This window comes from Pelophylax lessonae, assembly GCF_965119305.1.
Source record: "Pelophylax lessonae genome assembly, chromosome: 5".
Lineage (NCBI taxonomy): Eukaryota > Metazoa > Chordata > Amphibia > Anura > Ranidae > Pelophylax > Pelophylax lessonae.
This window is the reverse complement of record NC_138772.1, coordinates 179,939,998-179,952,874: the sequence shown is the minus strand read 5'-3', so window position 1 is coordinate 179,952,874 and position 12,877 is coordinate 179,939,998. Positions and strand designations below refer to the sequence as shown.

The 12,877-nt window shown below is 42.9% G+C and overlaps 1 protein-coding gene across 1 annotated transcript in view; it reads right to left on the bottom strand.

Moving 5' to 3' along the window:
- ULK4 (unc-51 like kinase 4) overlaps window positions 1-12,877 on the bottom strand; it is a 1,112,493-nt gene that overhangs the window by 977,080 nt on the left and 122,536 nt on the right. Inside the window, exon 15 of the mRNA XM_082258381.1 lies at window positions 2,885-3,060. Coding sequence (XP_082114507.1) covers window positions 2,885-3,060 — 176 coding nt within the window. The remainder of the gene's footprint in view (window positions 1-2,884; window positions 3,061-12,877) is intronic.

Genomic DNA, 12,877 nt, shown 5'->3' with positions numbered 1-12,877 from the left:
TTATATAGTTGTTGGTAGATCTAAAGGAGATTGTACAAGCAGATTGTATAGTTTATGGTCAGCTTTGGACTCAAAAATAACAGTATATAAAGAGTGTATCAGGCTCTTTATTGCTTTCCCTCTCTAATGCCAAAGCTCTCTAGCAAACCATAGATAACAGCTATGTAGAAATCTACAATAAGTGCAAATTATGGAAGAATCATAGTGTTTATTAAATATAGCAAAGCCTGGGGCCTCATAAATATACATTTTTATACTAGCAGAACACCATAAACAAGAAGTAAGAGGGATGCACATCTCCAAAAAAAAACCCCCAGAAGCCTGACATACCTTGCAGACATGATTAAACACTTTGCTATCCCCAGCTGAACAAGTGCTGATATACTGGCATAATGCCAAAATATGGGTTGAGAACTGTAAAGTAGGGTGACCGGACTAAGGACACTGTCCCTGGACCAAGTCTGTCCTCAGGTTTGTCCCCGACAGGCAGGGCCGGCACCAGCATAAGGCAGGTTAGGCAGCAAGGATTGGGCAGGGGATCCGCAAAAACTGATTTCCCCGTCACTTGTTGGGAGAGAGCAGAAGATTGTGTATAGTTCCGGTAGGCTGCCATCTCCAGTACAGCCTTTGTGATCAGTAGGTGGGGACTGGGGAAGAGGGGAGAGGCTTTGCCGGGCACCATCTCTGTGCTGTCCCTGCACATGTGCAGTCCAGCAGAGCCGGGACATCGGGGTGACAAGGCTGCGGGAGTGGTGACACCTGGGAGGATGAGCATGCAGAGCAGACAAGTGGAGGAGGCTGGGAACTGCACCATGCAGGAACTGAGGAACTGCTCTGACATTGGTAAAGTTGTCATTGGCCCCGCCCCCCGCATGGCTCTTCCAGCATGGCAGCGTCCAACAACTCCAGCCTGTTCAAGTATTCCATCTTGTCAGGTCTCTACAATGACAGATTCACTGAGGTAGCCATCTATATACAGTATTACTAATCGGTATGATCGGAGCCAGTGCAGGAGAGGGACAGGGGAGAAGTTACCAGAAGGGTAAGGACTTGCATGGGACACTCTTCTCATGGGGAGGGGATGATGCCAGATGTGGTTAGACCCTTCGGGGGGGGGGGGGGATTGAGAATAATGCTAAGTATCCTCCTGTCATCATGCCCCCCCGCCTGTCATACTGCCCCCCCCCCACCTGTCAACTCTGTATGTAGCGCACTACTGATCTCTGCCCTGTGTACGTAGCACACTATTGAACCCTGCACTCTGTATGTAGCACACTCCCGAACCCTGCAAATTGCGCACCTCTGTGCTTCATTGGTAAGAAAAAAATTACAAACTATGCATTGAAAAGTTTTTCTCTATATTATCTTCTTAACATTTGGTAGTCATATCCCATAAAATTGTAAGAAGTATCTTTTATTTATATCATGGGCGAAATGTGAGAAATAACATATATATCATGCAATCACTCCATAAAACACATACCACATACACTGCATAAAATAGTTTACGATTTGGCAATAAAAAAAAAAATATGTCTCGGATTTAATTTGAAAAATCGGGTCACCCTAATGTAAAGGCCAAAAAATCATCTACAACTATGGCACCAAATCTGAAGTAGACTGAGCAGCTCATAGAAGGCGAACACCATTCCAAAATTTTTAAGATGCTCTTCTTGCCAAGTTCCTCTTGCAAATCCCAGATGACTAATTAACATCTACTTATCATACTTTGACTTATTACAGATACTTTTATAGCGCTAACAATTTACACAGCTCTTTATAAATACTGTATATTGCACAATTACATCAGTCCCTGCTCTCAAAGTGCTTACAACTCACATTCATACATATACATACTAGGGCCAGATTAGGCAGGAGCCAATTAACCTACCAGCATGTCTTGGAAGTTTGGGAGGAAACCCACACAGGCACAGTGAGAACATGCAAACTCTAGGTGGTTGACATTTGAACCGACGACCCTAGTGCTGCGAGACGGCAGTATTTGTTTTGCTTGATCAAGTTTTAGTAGATGTGGAGACCAATAGCTATTCTCGTTTTTGCTTGCTTTGTTTAACTTGCTTACGCTCACAGGTAAAAATGAAACGGGTGGAGACACGGATAACTGGTGTTTAGGATACCAATGATAGGGTAATATTGTAAACATGTTATTTTGCCCATGCAGGGCAAAGAAACAGGTTCTATTTATAGCTCACCTGGGCTAAGTATTAGTGCCGGTTCACATTAGTGCGATCACAGAAATCGCATGTAATTCGGAGCGCACTGCTCCTAAATTACATGCGATCTTTGTGCGGTGCAAATTTCAGCCATACAGTTTGTATGGCTGAATTCGCACCGCAATCGCACTAAACACGCACATGACCCTTTTTTTAATCAGCTGCAGAATCGGACCGCATGGTGGTTCACACTAGTGCAATCCGATTCTCTGCAAACTTGCAGATCGCACTGCGATATGCGATCTCAACTGGGGGCGTCGTTAACTTTAAATTGACACCCCCTGCGTATCGCATATGGCAGTGTGAACTGCCAGGGGTGCGGATGCGATGCGGGAACACGCTGTATATTCGCAGCGTTCCCGCATCACACAAATGTGAACCGTGACTTAATAGCAGAGGAAATGGATTATAAAGAGAAACTGTTACATTGTCCCAAATGGGCAGCAGTAGTTTGAATTTAAGACAAGCAGGCCTGAGGCTGTGCCCTCCGTTCTTTTATAGAACATTTGTCCTGAGTCATTTGTCCAGCAAGGTATCCTTTTGACTTGTGAGAGACATTTTTGAAACTTGCAATCCTAACAACTATTGTTAACCTGTGGCTCTACAGCAAGATGTATTAAAACAGCAAAAAATGTAATAGCTTTACTTACTATCTGGGAGTTGATCATCCTAGTAGCCACTTCCTTATGTGCCGACACTGTGCACAGATAGCAGACTATGTTCAGCTTTGCTCGTGGTACCACTTTCTCTGTGGAATCCAGCAAGGAGCAGAGCTGTGTCCAAAAGTTGTTCCAATCAGGTTCTTTCAGAGAAGCAAGCTTTTCACCTGTAAACAAACACATTAAAGTAAATGTATACCCAATCACTAAAATATCCTATACAAGCAGTCCCCGGGTTCCAAACATCGGACTTACAAACGACTCCTACTTACAAACGGAGAGAGACAAGAGGAAGTGAGAAGAAATCTAGCCCTAGGAAGGGAAATTCACTCTTGTAAGAGTTCTCATGGGAAAAAGGTGTCTCCACTGAAGCTTTATCACTAATCCTTGTTTCCATAACAACCCAAAATCTTCAAAATCCAGTTGTCATAGGGACAGAAATTGAGGTGAAATCTTCTGAACAGGGGTATGAACAGCAAAACATATGGTAAAGGGGTGTTAACCCTTCCCTATGCTATTAAAAAAACGTAGAAATTATTCTTTTGGCTGGTGTTAAACTTAAAAATGTACCTGTTCCGACTTACAAACAAATTCGACCCAAGAACAAACCTACAGTCCCTATGTTGTTTGTAACCCGGGGAATGCCTGTATATAATTTTGGTGTCTATCCCATAACCTACAGGTCGTTGCTTCTGCTAAAAGTCATCTCTGCAGTGTGTCTCCTTCATAGCATCTAGATAGCACCCTGAGAGGCTGTGTTCCGGCACCATGAAGATTAGCAGCGGCTGTTACTGAATAAAGTTGCGCAGCCCTTCTGTCCTTTCTGCTATTTATAGAACCTGTATTATTACATTCCAAAAATGTGTCTTGAATGGGCAAAGGAGATCCGGTTGCACTGCACACGTCTGTTCAAAAAACATGATGCATTGTGGGAGTGTAGTAATATCAGTTCTGTGAATGCGGTAGAAGGAAAGCCGCTTCTGAAGACAGACACTCAGGGCAGTATCTGTCTGCTGTGAAGGAGACATAATGCGGGGACTGATTTAGGCATAAGAAGTCACCTGCAGATAATAGGAGAAACAACACTACACATACCTAATGTGTTTGGTCCTGTATCTGAAACAGAACATATATATACTCAACATCAGCTTTAAATATTCTCCAATGCTGAAACACTGGTACTGGTAATACTATAAAAGGTAAAGGAAGCTATACATATATCTCCCGCCAGCAATTTGCATTAGGCCTGCAAAAAGTCTGCACAGCTTTCCATATACAAGTAATAAATGCTCATGCAGCAAGTTTACATTGAAAGACACATCCGTAGGATCATTGATATATGTAAACTGGGTCAGCGCTAACGAATCACAGGCTCCGGGGCATGCTCATCACATCGTCTGCCCGAGCTTTCCAATTAAATCTTCATAAATGACAGTGTTTACATCCAGATTGTGAGCTGTAAAATAAAATCCATGACTATTCAGTGTAAATATATCCTTCTAGGTCATGGATGCTCAACCTGTGGCCCTCCAGGTGTTGCGGAACTACAAGTCCCATTAGCCTTATAAGGCTGACAGTTACAAGTACGACTCCCAAAGGTAGAGGCATGATGGAACTTGTAGTTCCGCAACAGCTGCAGGGCCACAGGTTGAGTGCCATGTTCTAGGTGCAGCTATTAGGAAATCCACTACAATATATTCTTGATACCAGGATTACATGCGGTCATTCAAGTAAATCTATTGGGTTCCTTTTAACACATGGCTCAAAGTATAACTTTATATCTAGGCTGAGCTATTGAAAAGTTTGGTTTGACCAACATACAGCAACATAGTAACCGATTCCCCACCACAATAAAACAATCATCAATCAATCTTAGCAGCATTGTATCCACATTACCACCACTATGTGTCCATTATCATGTGCAAACAATACATTAAAAGTTTTTGTAGTTGCAATAAAACAGAGGTGCTCAACCGGTGGCCCGTGGAGCACTCTAAAGTGGTCTGCAACCACTGGTGGGTTAGCAAGCCCAGATCGCGAGTTGTGGACCCCCCATCTCAGAGTGGATAGAACCGGTGCAGTAGGAAGCAAGCGGCTGCGGAGGGAGCAGGAGCCACTTAAGCTAATGCTTCCTCAATTCCACCGACTCCTGTCCCAGGCGCAGTGCATTTCGTATCAATCCGTCTGGGAGAAGAACCTGTCTAACAGCCAGCAATGCCAACAGAAACTGAAAGATAAAGATTGGTTTATTAAACATAATAGTTTAGCAATGGGCATATATGGGCACTTTTAAAAGAAGGATCATTGGGCTGCTTTCACACTGAACCGCAGGTGCAGCGCAGTGCACCTGTGGCTTTCCTGCAGGTTATCTGCACTTAGCCATAGACTTCTATTATATCCTGTGGGTTTAGTGCACCTTCTGAAAGCGCACCAAAACTCCTGAATGCAGGAGTTTTGGCGTGCTTTTAGAAAGTGCACTACACCTGCAAGATATAGTCTATGGCAAAACGCAGCTAACCCGCAGCGGGAAAGCTGCTGGTGCACTGCACCTGTGGTGCGGATAAACTGCAGCATATTAGTGTCAAATTAGCCTTAAAGGGGTCTCAGGACAGTAAGGGCTAATTTACATTTACGATTTGGGGGGCAGTAAAACTCTGTAGTGGAAATGTGTTTCTACCACACACCCCCAACCCCTGATGTAGTGTCAGGGGTCACAATGGCAACTTCGCTCCATTGCCACGGGGGGGGGCCTGTGCCGCCTCCCTGTCACATTCTGTTTTTCACATGGACAGGATGGGTGGCATATACAGGACACAATCCTCTACATTTTCCTCTTGCAACCACTGAAAGCTGACTTTTCCTCTTCTCACTCCAGCTGGCATTCAGCGGCTGCAGGAAATAAATCTTCATTATGCTATTGAAAATAAAAAAATTGAACTTCTGAACCATTTAATTTTATTGTGGCCCACGACCAAATCACTTTATTGGTCCTCGCTCTTTAAAAGATTGAGCACCCCTGTAGTAAAGGCACCTTCACCCATTATATCAGATCATTAACTGTTTGGTCCCACTCATGGCTCAGCTTCTTTTGATCAGCCAGGAGGCTGATCGAATATAACTAAACAGATTCCCCCATCCACCACGCTTGTGTTATTGTATTATGACAGTGGAAGCGCCTAGCCGCATCGAGGGGGGCTAAAACCTGGAAGCGGATTGGTTCTTATGCATGATGTACTCTATGGAGAAAGAAGTTTTTGAAAAGATTTTAGGTCTGTATCCATAAAACATTTAGGGACATTTTTGGAAAGGCTGGTAGAATATAAAGTATTAACAGTATCTATCTTTGTACATTTCCATTTACCTTCCAATCTAGTAAATGGATGAACATTCTAGCCTTTTGCTGCCATAAACTGATTTTCCTCCCAAATATAGAATTGTAATGTGGTTGTAATAGAAGCCAGTGATGAAGCTTTGATTTCTCACAATCATCTGTAAGCACATCTTCCAGCATAAATATATTAACCAAGTGTCAGACAGCACAAAAATATTCTGTGTAAACACCAGTCAGCCTAGTTGCTGAAACGTTCATTGCACTGCATGCATTCAATAGGAAAAAAATGAACTTGTCTTTCAGAAAACCACATGGAGGAATAAGCATGGCTAGGTAGGAATACATTACTGCCTTCAAACCGTGCTTGGTGGTGGTTTGTAAAACAAAATGTAAGCTCTTCCAAAATAGACAGCTAAATAACCCTCTATATAAAGATTTATTTTGGGTGGAGTAGGTTCAATATCCTGGTGATCGCATTGCATGCAGACAGGTTTAGCAATTCGATTTTTAGCTGAGCTACTTCTATCACTGGCTTGTAAACTCTCTATATACTGTATATTGCTAAGCAGTATCGACTAAGGGATACACAATACAGTGTATCTGTGCCCCGCAAATAACTGTAATAGAACATTCCTTGTAGGGTAAATAGCAACAATATTAAAGTGTCCACAGGCATAAGATAATGAAAGCGCATACTGCACGAATTATCCAAAACCCTCGGGCCTCCACTGGCATGCCTGGCCAATCCAAATGTGCATGTTTATTGAAAGGTGTCCTGTCTGCATGTCCAACTTCAGTTTTATATTTTGGGCACCTTAAGGGCTCGTCATTGCCGCCACTCCAAAAAGCGATATATGTGGTAGATCACTTTTCACAGGCATTTGACAGGCAGTTAGGAGGTGGTGTGTTGTTTCCTTACATCCTGTGTTAATCACTTAAAGTCAACTGCACCACGCCTCAACAACGTGCATTACAAGTGACTTCTGCGCAGCTCCATTTACTTGAACGGGTGTTTGGTGGTGGTACTTACTGCCAAATCCAACATGTGGCATACATTTTGCTTTGCGCCATACAGTGACTGTGGCAGTGTGCACCGCTGCTCAGATTAACTTGCGGCTGGGCAGTAAAACCACCAGAACATGTTCATGCATTTAAACTTCAACTTAAGCTATTGAGGTAATATGCTACACCCCCTAGCCAGATAGAAATCTAGTCACATGCAAAATGCTATATTGCCTGATTAAATAAAAAGTAGTATTATATATATATAATTTCCTTTAAAGAGGAAGTAAAGCTTCCTTTGTAACTTGTACCTATAGGTAAGCCTATGATAAGGCTTACCTATAGGTACTGTAAACATGCACAGTTTAGGAGATATTTACTTTGCATGCAGCCAGTGACATCAAGTGTCGTTCCTTCAGAGCCCTGTGCCATAAACGGCGGTTCCCATGCGCATTCCTGGGAGTGACCTCATTGTGGCTCCGGCCAATCAGATGGATGGAGGACGCAAAACCGGAAGGAAGACGGTTAAACATGTCCGCTGTGTCACCAATGAGCGGGCGGCGCTGCAGGGGCTTCGTTCTAAGGTAAATATTTCATATTGAGCTAGTAGGCGATGCATACTAGCTTCATTATGCCTTTGTCTTTCAGGGTTTTTTTTTTTTTTTTTTTTTTTGAGGTTTACAACCTTTTAAAGTAAGATAAGATATTTCTAATTGCCCTGTGAAAATGGAAATCTGCTCACTTAAAAGCGTAATTCCAGGTATGGCAATTTTAACATTGTTACAATGATCAAACTTGTCAAGCTTGTTACATAATTACAATGATCGGTCTACATGTTAGGTTTTTTTCACACGGGTGTAATAAAAACGCATATACAAGTGTTTTTTGATTACAGATCTGAAAACAGCTGCACTGTTTTCAATGGAGACATTCACACAGGTGCCTAAAACCTGGTACACACTAATAGTTTTTTTTTTCGTTCTACGGAAAAAATCTGACAGCTCCGGTCAGAGCTGCTGTACTAACGATCCAACAGTAGCACAGCGATCTCCCCCCCCTGAGCTGTTGTGTTCCGACAGGGAGACTGCCCATAGGTTTAAGGCCCGTACACACTTGACGGAAATCGGACGAAATATCCTCCGATTTTTCTCTCTCTTGCTCAGCGTTCATTACCGTTTTTAGTTGACAGTGCATAAATGTTCACGAAATTTCTCGTCTGATTTTTTATTTTTTTTGGGGACATTTGTTCCTAGACTTCCGGGTCGTCAGCAACTTCAGATCATGCGCGGCCTTTCGTATCCGATTTTTCACGGACGTACTGCATTCACATTAAACGAAAATTGGTCGTCTGGGGACGGATGATAAAAATTTTGGTGTTTTTCCCTCCGTTTTTTTTTTCGTTGAAAATGTCGGCATCGGTTGCTGAAAGTGTACACACTAGCCGAAAATCGTACGATTTTACCTCGGACGGGAATTTTCTGCAGATTTGCTACTAGTGTGTACCCCACTTTAGTTAAGTTCTTTCCTGCCCAGTGTCCCTACTCCTGTGGCGGCAGCATAACCCACATAGTCATAGGCACAAAAGATATAGTGAATGCAGGGTCCTGGGTTTAGTAACACTTCAACCACTTGCCGACTGCCTAACGACGATTTACGTCGGCAGTCAGCCCCTCACAGGCAAATTGACGTAGTACTACGTCGCTAGCCTGTGAGGCTCTAGGGAGCTCACTAACCCCCCCCCGCTCGCTCACTAACCCCCCCCCCCCCCCCCCGCGCGCGAGTGACCGGCGGACCCGATGTCCGCCGGTCACTCGCGATCGTCGGTTACACCGGGAGAAAGGCAGGCTGCTAATGTAAACAAAGCCGCCTGTCTTTCTCCCCTGTGTAACAGCAGAGATCATACTGTCCTGCTATGTAGGACCGTAGATCTCTGCTGTTACACACACAGCCACATCCAATCACAGTAAGAATCACACCCCTAGGGACACACTTAACCCCTCCTTCTCAAATCCAATAAAGTTAACCCCTTCACTGCCAGTGTCATTTTTACAGTAACAGTGCATATCTATAGCACTGATTACTGTAGTAATGTCACTGGTACCCCCAAAAATGTCAGTCAAGGGTCCGATCTGTCCGCCACAATGTCGCAGTCCCGCAAAAAAAAAAAAAAAAAAAAATTGCAGATCGCCGCCATTACTCGTTTAAAAAAAAAACAATAAAAATGACAAAAATCTTTCCCTTAGTTAGTAAACGCAATAACTTTTGCGCAAACCAATCAAAATACGCTTATTGCGATTTTTTTACCAAACATATGTAGCAGAAAACAAATTGGCCTAAAATGTTAAAAAATTTTGATTTTTACATTTTTTGGGGGGGGGAATTTCATATAAAAAAATTTGAAAATATTGTTATTTTTGCAAAATTGTCGCTCTTTTTTTGTTTATAGCGCATGATCAAAAAATCGCACAGGTGATCAAATACCACCAAAAGAAAGGTTTATTTTGGTGGTATTTGATCACCTGTGCGATTCTATTTGTGGGGAAAAAAAGGATGTCAAATTTGTTTGGGTACAGTGTCGCATGACCGCGCAATTGTCCGTTATATTTACGCAGTGCCGAATCGCAAAATAGGCCCTGGTCAGGAAGGGGGTAAAATCTTCCGGGGCTTAAGTGGTTAAAGAGGAGCTCAAGGCACCTGTCAAAAAAAAAAAAATACAAAAATTGTAGCTGCTGACTTTTAAAAAACAGCCACTCACCTGTCCCACGGTCCAGCAGTGAGCTCACCCCAGCTGTCTTTATTCTCCGTACCCCTTGGCGTTGCCGGCAGCTTCACCAGGGGCACCTGGCTGACAACTTGCAGCTACAAAGCCAGGTGCCCACTGTGAATGCGCGAGTCGCATCCTGGACTTCTGGGACCTGTCAGTGTCCCAGAAGACTGCAGGGAGGCCGGAGGGAGGATAACTTCCGAGGAGCAGGGGATGAGGTCTTGCAGAGGAACTTCCCCTTTTGGGTGGAGTTACGCTTTAAGTATGTATGTGCCATACCTGTGAGTTTCCTATGGAAGCTGAAAATCACTGTAGTAGGCACTGCTACCAGAGTGATTGCTGCAAGTTTCCGGGTCCCATCTGCTTTGCTGCTTACTGTACACAGAAGGGTGACCACGCTGCACAGCCGCAATTCACTTTCAATTTTCTCAGTGAATGTAAAGTGTTCACGGATTGGATGTGGCAGAGATCAAGATGCCTTGCCTCTCCACCTCATCCAGAGAACGCTATGCATTAAGTGTTCTCTAACGGCACCCGTACTGAGCGAGCGACCTGTGTTCAAAATGTAGCAGGGCAACCTTTTGACACAGGGCCCAAAAGCAGTGTCTACCACAGTTGTTTCAACTTTCTACGGAGATCCCACAGGTATGGCACAAATACTTACACCAGTCCAAACTGGACCAACGTAACTATGTAAAAGTTTCCATATTTGGAGTTCATCAAATCTATCCACAGTTGAGTTGGGTAAAGCAGGGAAGAGTAAGAACTACTGTGTATACGTGTCTGCTGGGGAAGTTCACCCTATCTGTTCTGGTCACTGCAAGTGAAAGTGAGGTAAAATCCAAAATTTCGGAACAGTAATAAAGAGGAAATCTTTTTTTTTTTCCGCTCAGTCAGCCGGCTGAATGAAAAATGTAATAGATTCCTCCATGAACATAATAAACAAGGTGAATAGAGGAATCCACCCCACATTGTATTCTGACAACAGGTCAGCAGCTGCAGCCATTGGTCGAAGAATATTGTCCAAAATTTCCCTTCGACAGAAGCTGATTAAATGAACAAGAGGGGATGGCCACATGTTGGCCAGTCCCTTCTGAAGAGGTTGAATTTTCCGTCAATCAGTGTATGGCCAGATTTACTTTGGATCTCCATTCACTTCTTGCTGGGGTTGGGTGCATTTCTAAAGAAAAAATGGTTACCTATAAAAGTATATGTAATACATAGTAATGCAGTACTAATGCATAGTAATGCAGTACTAAAGAGGGATTTCACCCCAGGTGTGTGAAAATAAAAAAGCCAGACGTTTAAAAGAGAAGTATGGGAACATAAAAAAATAAAATCATACTCACCTAGATGGCTGCAGCACAGAACCCATCTGTCCCCAGCCGGCTCTACCCCGAGAACTGAGCTGATTGCTCAGTTCTCCCCTCCACTCTAAGCAGAGAGTGGGGACTGTCAGTCGCCAGCATTCTGGCCTGCCCCTCCAGTGCTCACTGGAGTGCTGGGCTGTAGAGCGGTTGGAAGGGGCTGGATCAGGTCAAAGCGGATTGCTGAGAGGCTGAGCCAGCTGCCGCTCCAAGTATCTGTGTGGATTCCAACTGTAAAGTCTGGATCTTTCCCTGAGCCTGAACTGGCTGAGTGAAGTTAGCTGACAACAGCCTGAAAATGGGTCACAGGAGTATAGAACGAACTGCACTCCTGTGCTCCATAGAAGTGTTGCCAAAATAGCTTTGGCTTTACTTCTCCTTTAAGAAACAAACTTATCTGCCTAGAAAATCCAGTGCAGTCATCCCCACAGCCAATATTCCTCAGGGCTTTGGTTCTCTGGCACAGGCATCTTTTATTTAGGATCGCATGGAGACTGCTCCTTTAGCCCACTGAGACATGTAACATGTATCCCAGGAGGTGGAGGGCAGGGATGGCAATGGGGGGACAAGCCGAGGCAACGTTATTCTTGTCTAGGACATGGGTTGAGGAAGTGGGAGCGGGCACCATAAAAAAAAGGCACACTCGTTCCCCTGAAAAAAAAAAAGTGCAATTTTATTGATGGCAACTTTAGTTTTTGGGCGAAAGTCCCCTTTATTGTTAATTATTCAGTTATCTTTTAAGGGTTGGGGAAAAACAGTTTCCGAATGCTAGAATAAATTAGTTACCTATAACTGTTTTATAACAGTTTTAATTTTTTGCCTTCCTCTGGATCAACTGGGGGGTTATGGGTTCTGTGGATACAAGGTATTATGTTTTGTATCTAATTTAATTACCTATTTCTTATGACTTTAAGAGGTGTCTTTTTCAAGCTATCTTTTCTTCAAGCTATGCAACAAAAATGAAAAAAAAAAAAAAAAAAAAACTACTACTATCTATAGAAAAGAGATTGTATTAGGATATCACACCACCAGTAAAGGCATAAAAAGCTATCTTTTTACATGCTATCTCAGCAGCAGCAATCTGTAAAAGTTTTACTGAAATTATAGTAATCGGAGACAAATAATGTTGTTAGATGTACATTTAGAGCTGAAAAATACCTTATTTTAAGGCACATTTTACTGTGGGTAGAACATAGCATTCAAGCATGAGAAACATTTTGCTATTACGTTACAATGCATTATGTTATTATTCTGGATACATTAAGCTACATCTCTATTCATCTAACATTGGAAAAACAGCCAAGACTGATATTTACAAGTTATCTGTGTATAATGTATTTTCAATATAAAATGGAGACAGTTACAGCAAACTTTTCATCTTTTTCCTCACATTTTTGCTTCTATCCTCTGAAAATACAGCTTTTTCCTGTGGGATTGCTATACATTTCATAAAATGTCATTAAGAACTTAGCTATTGTATTAGTATGTGTCAGTTTTTATAGAGAACACATTTGTATAAG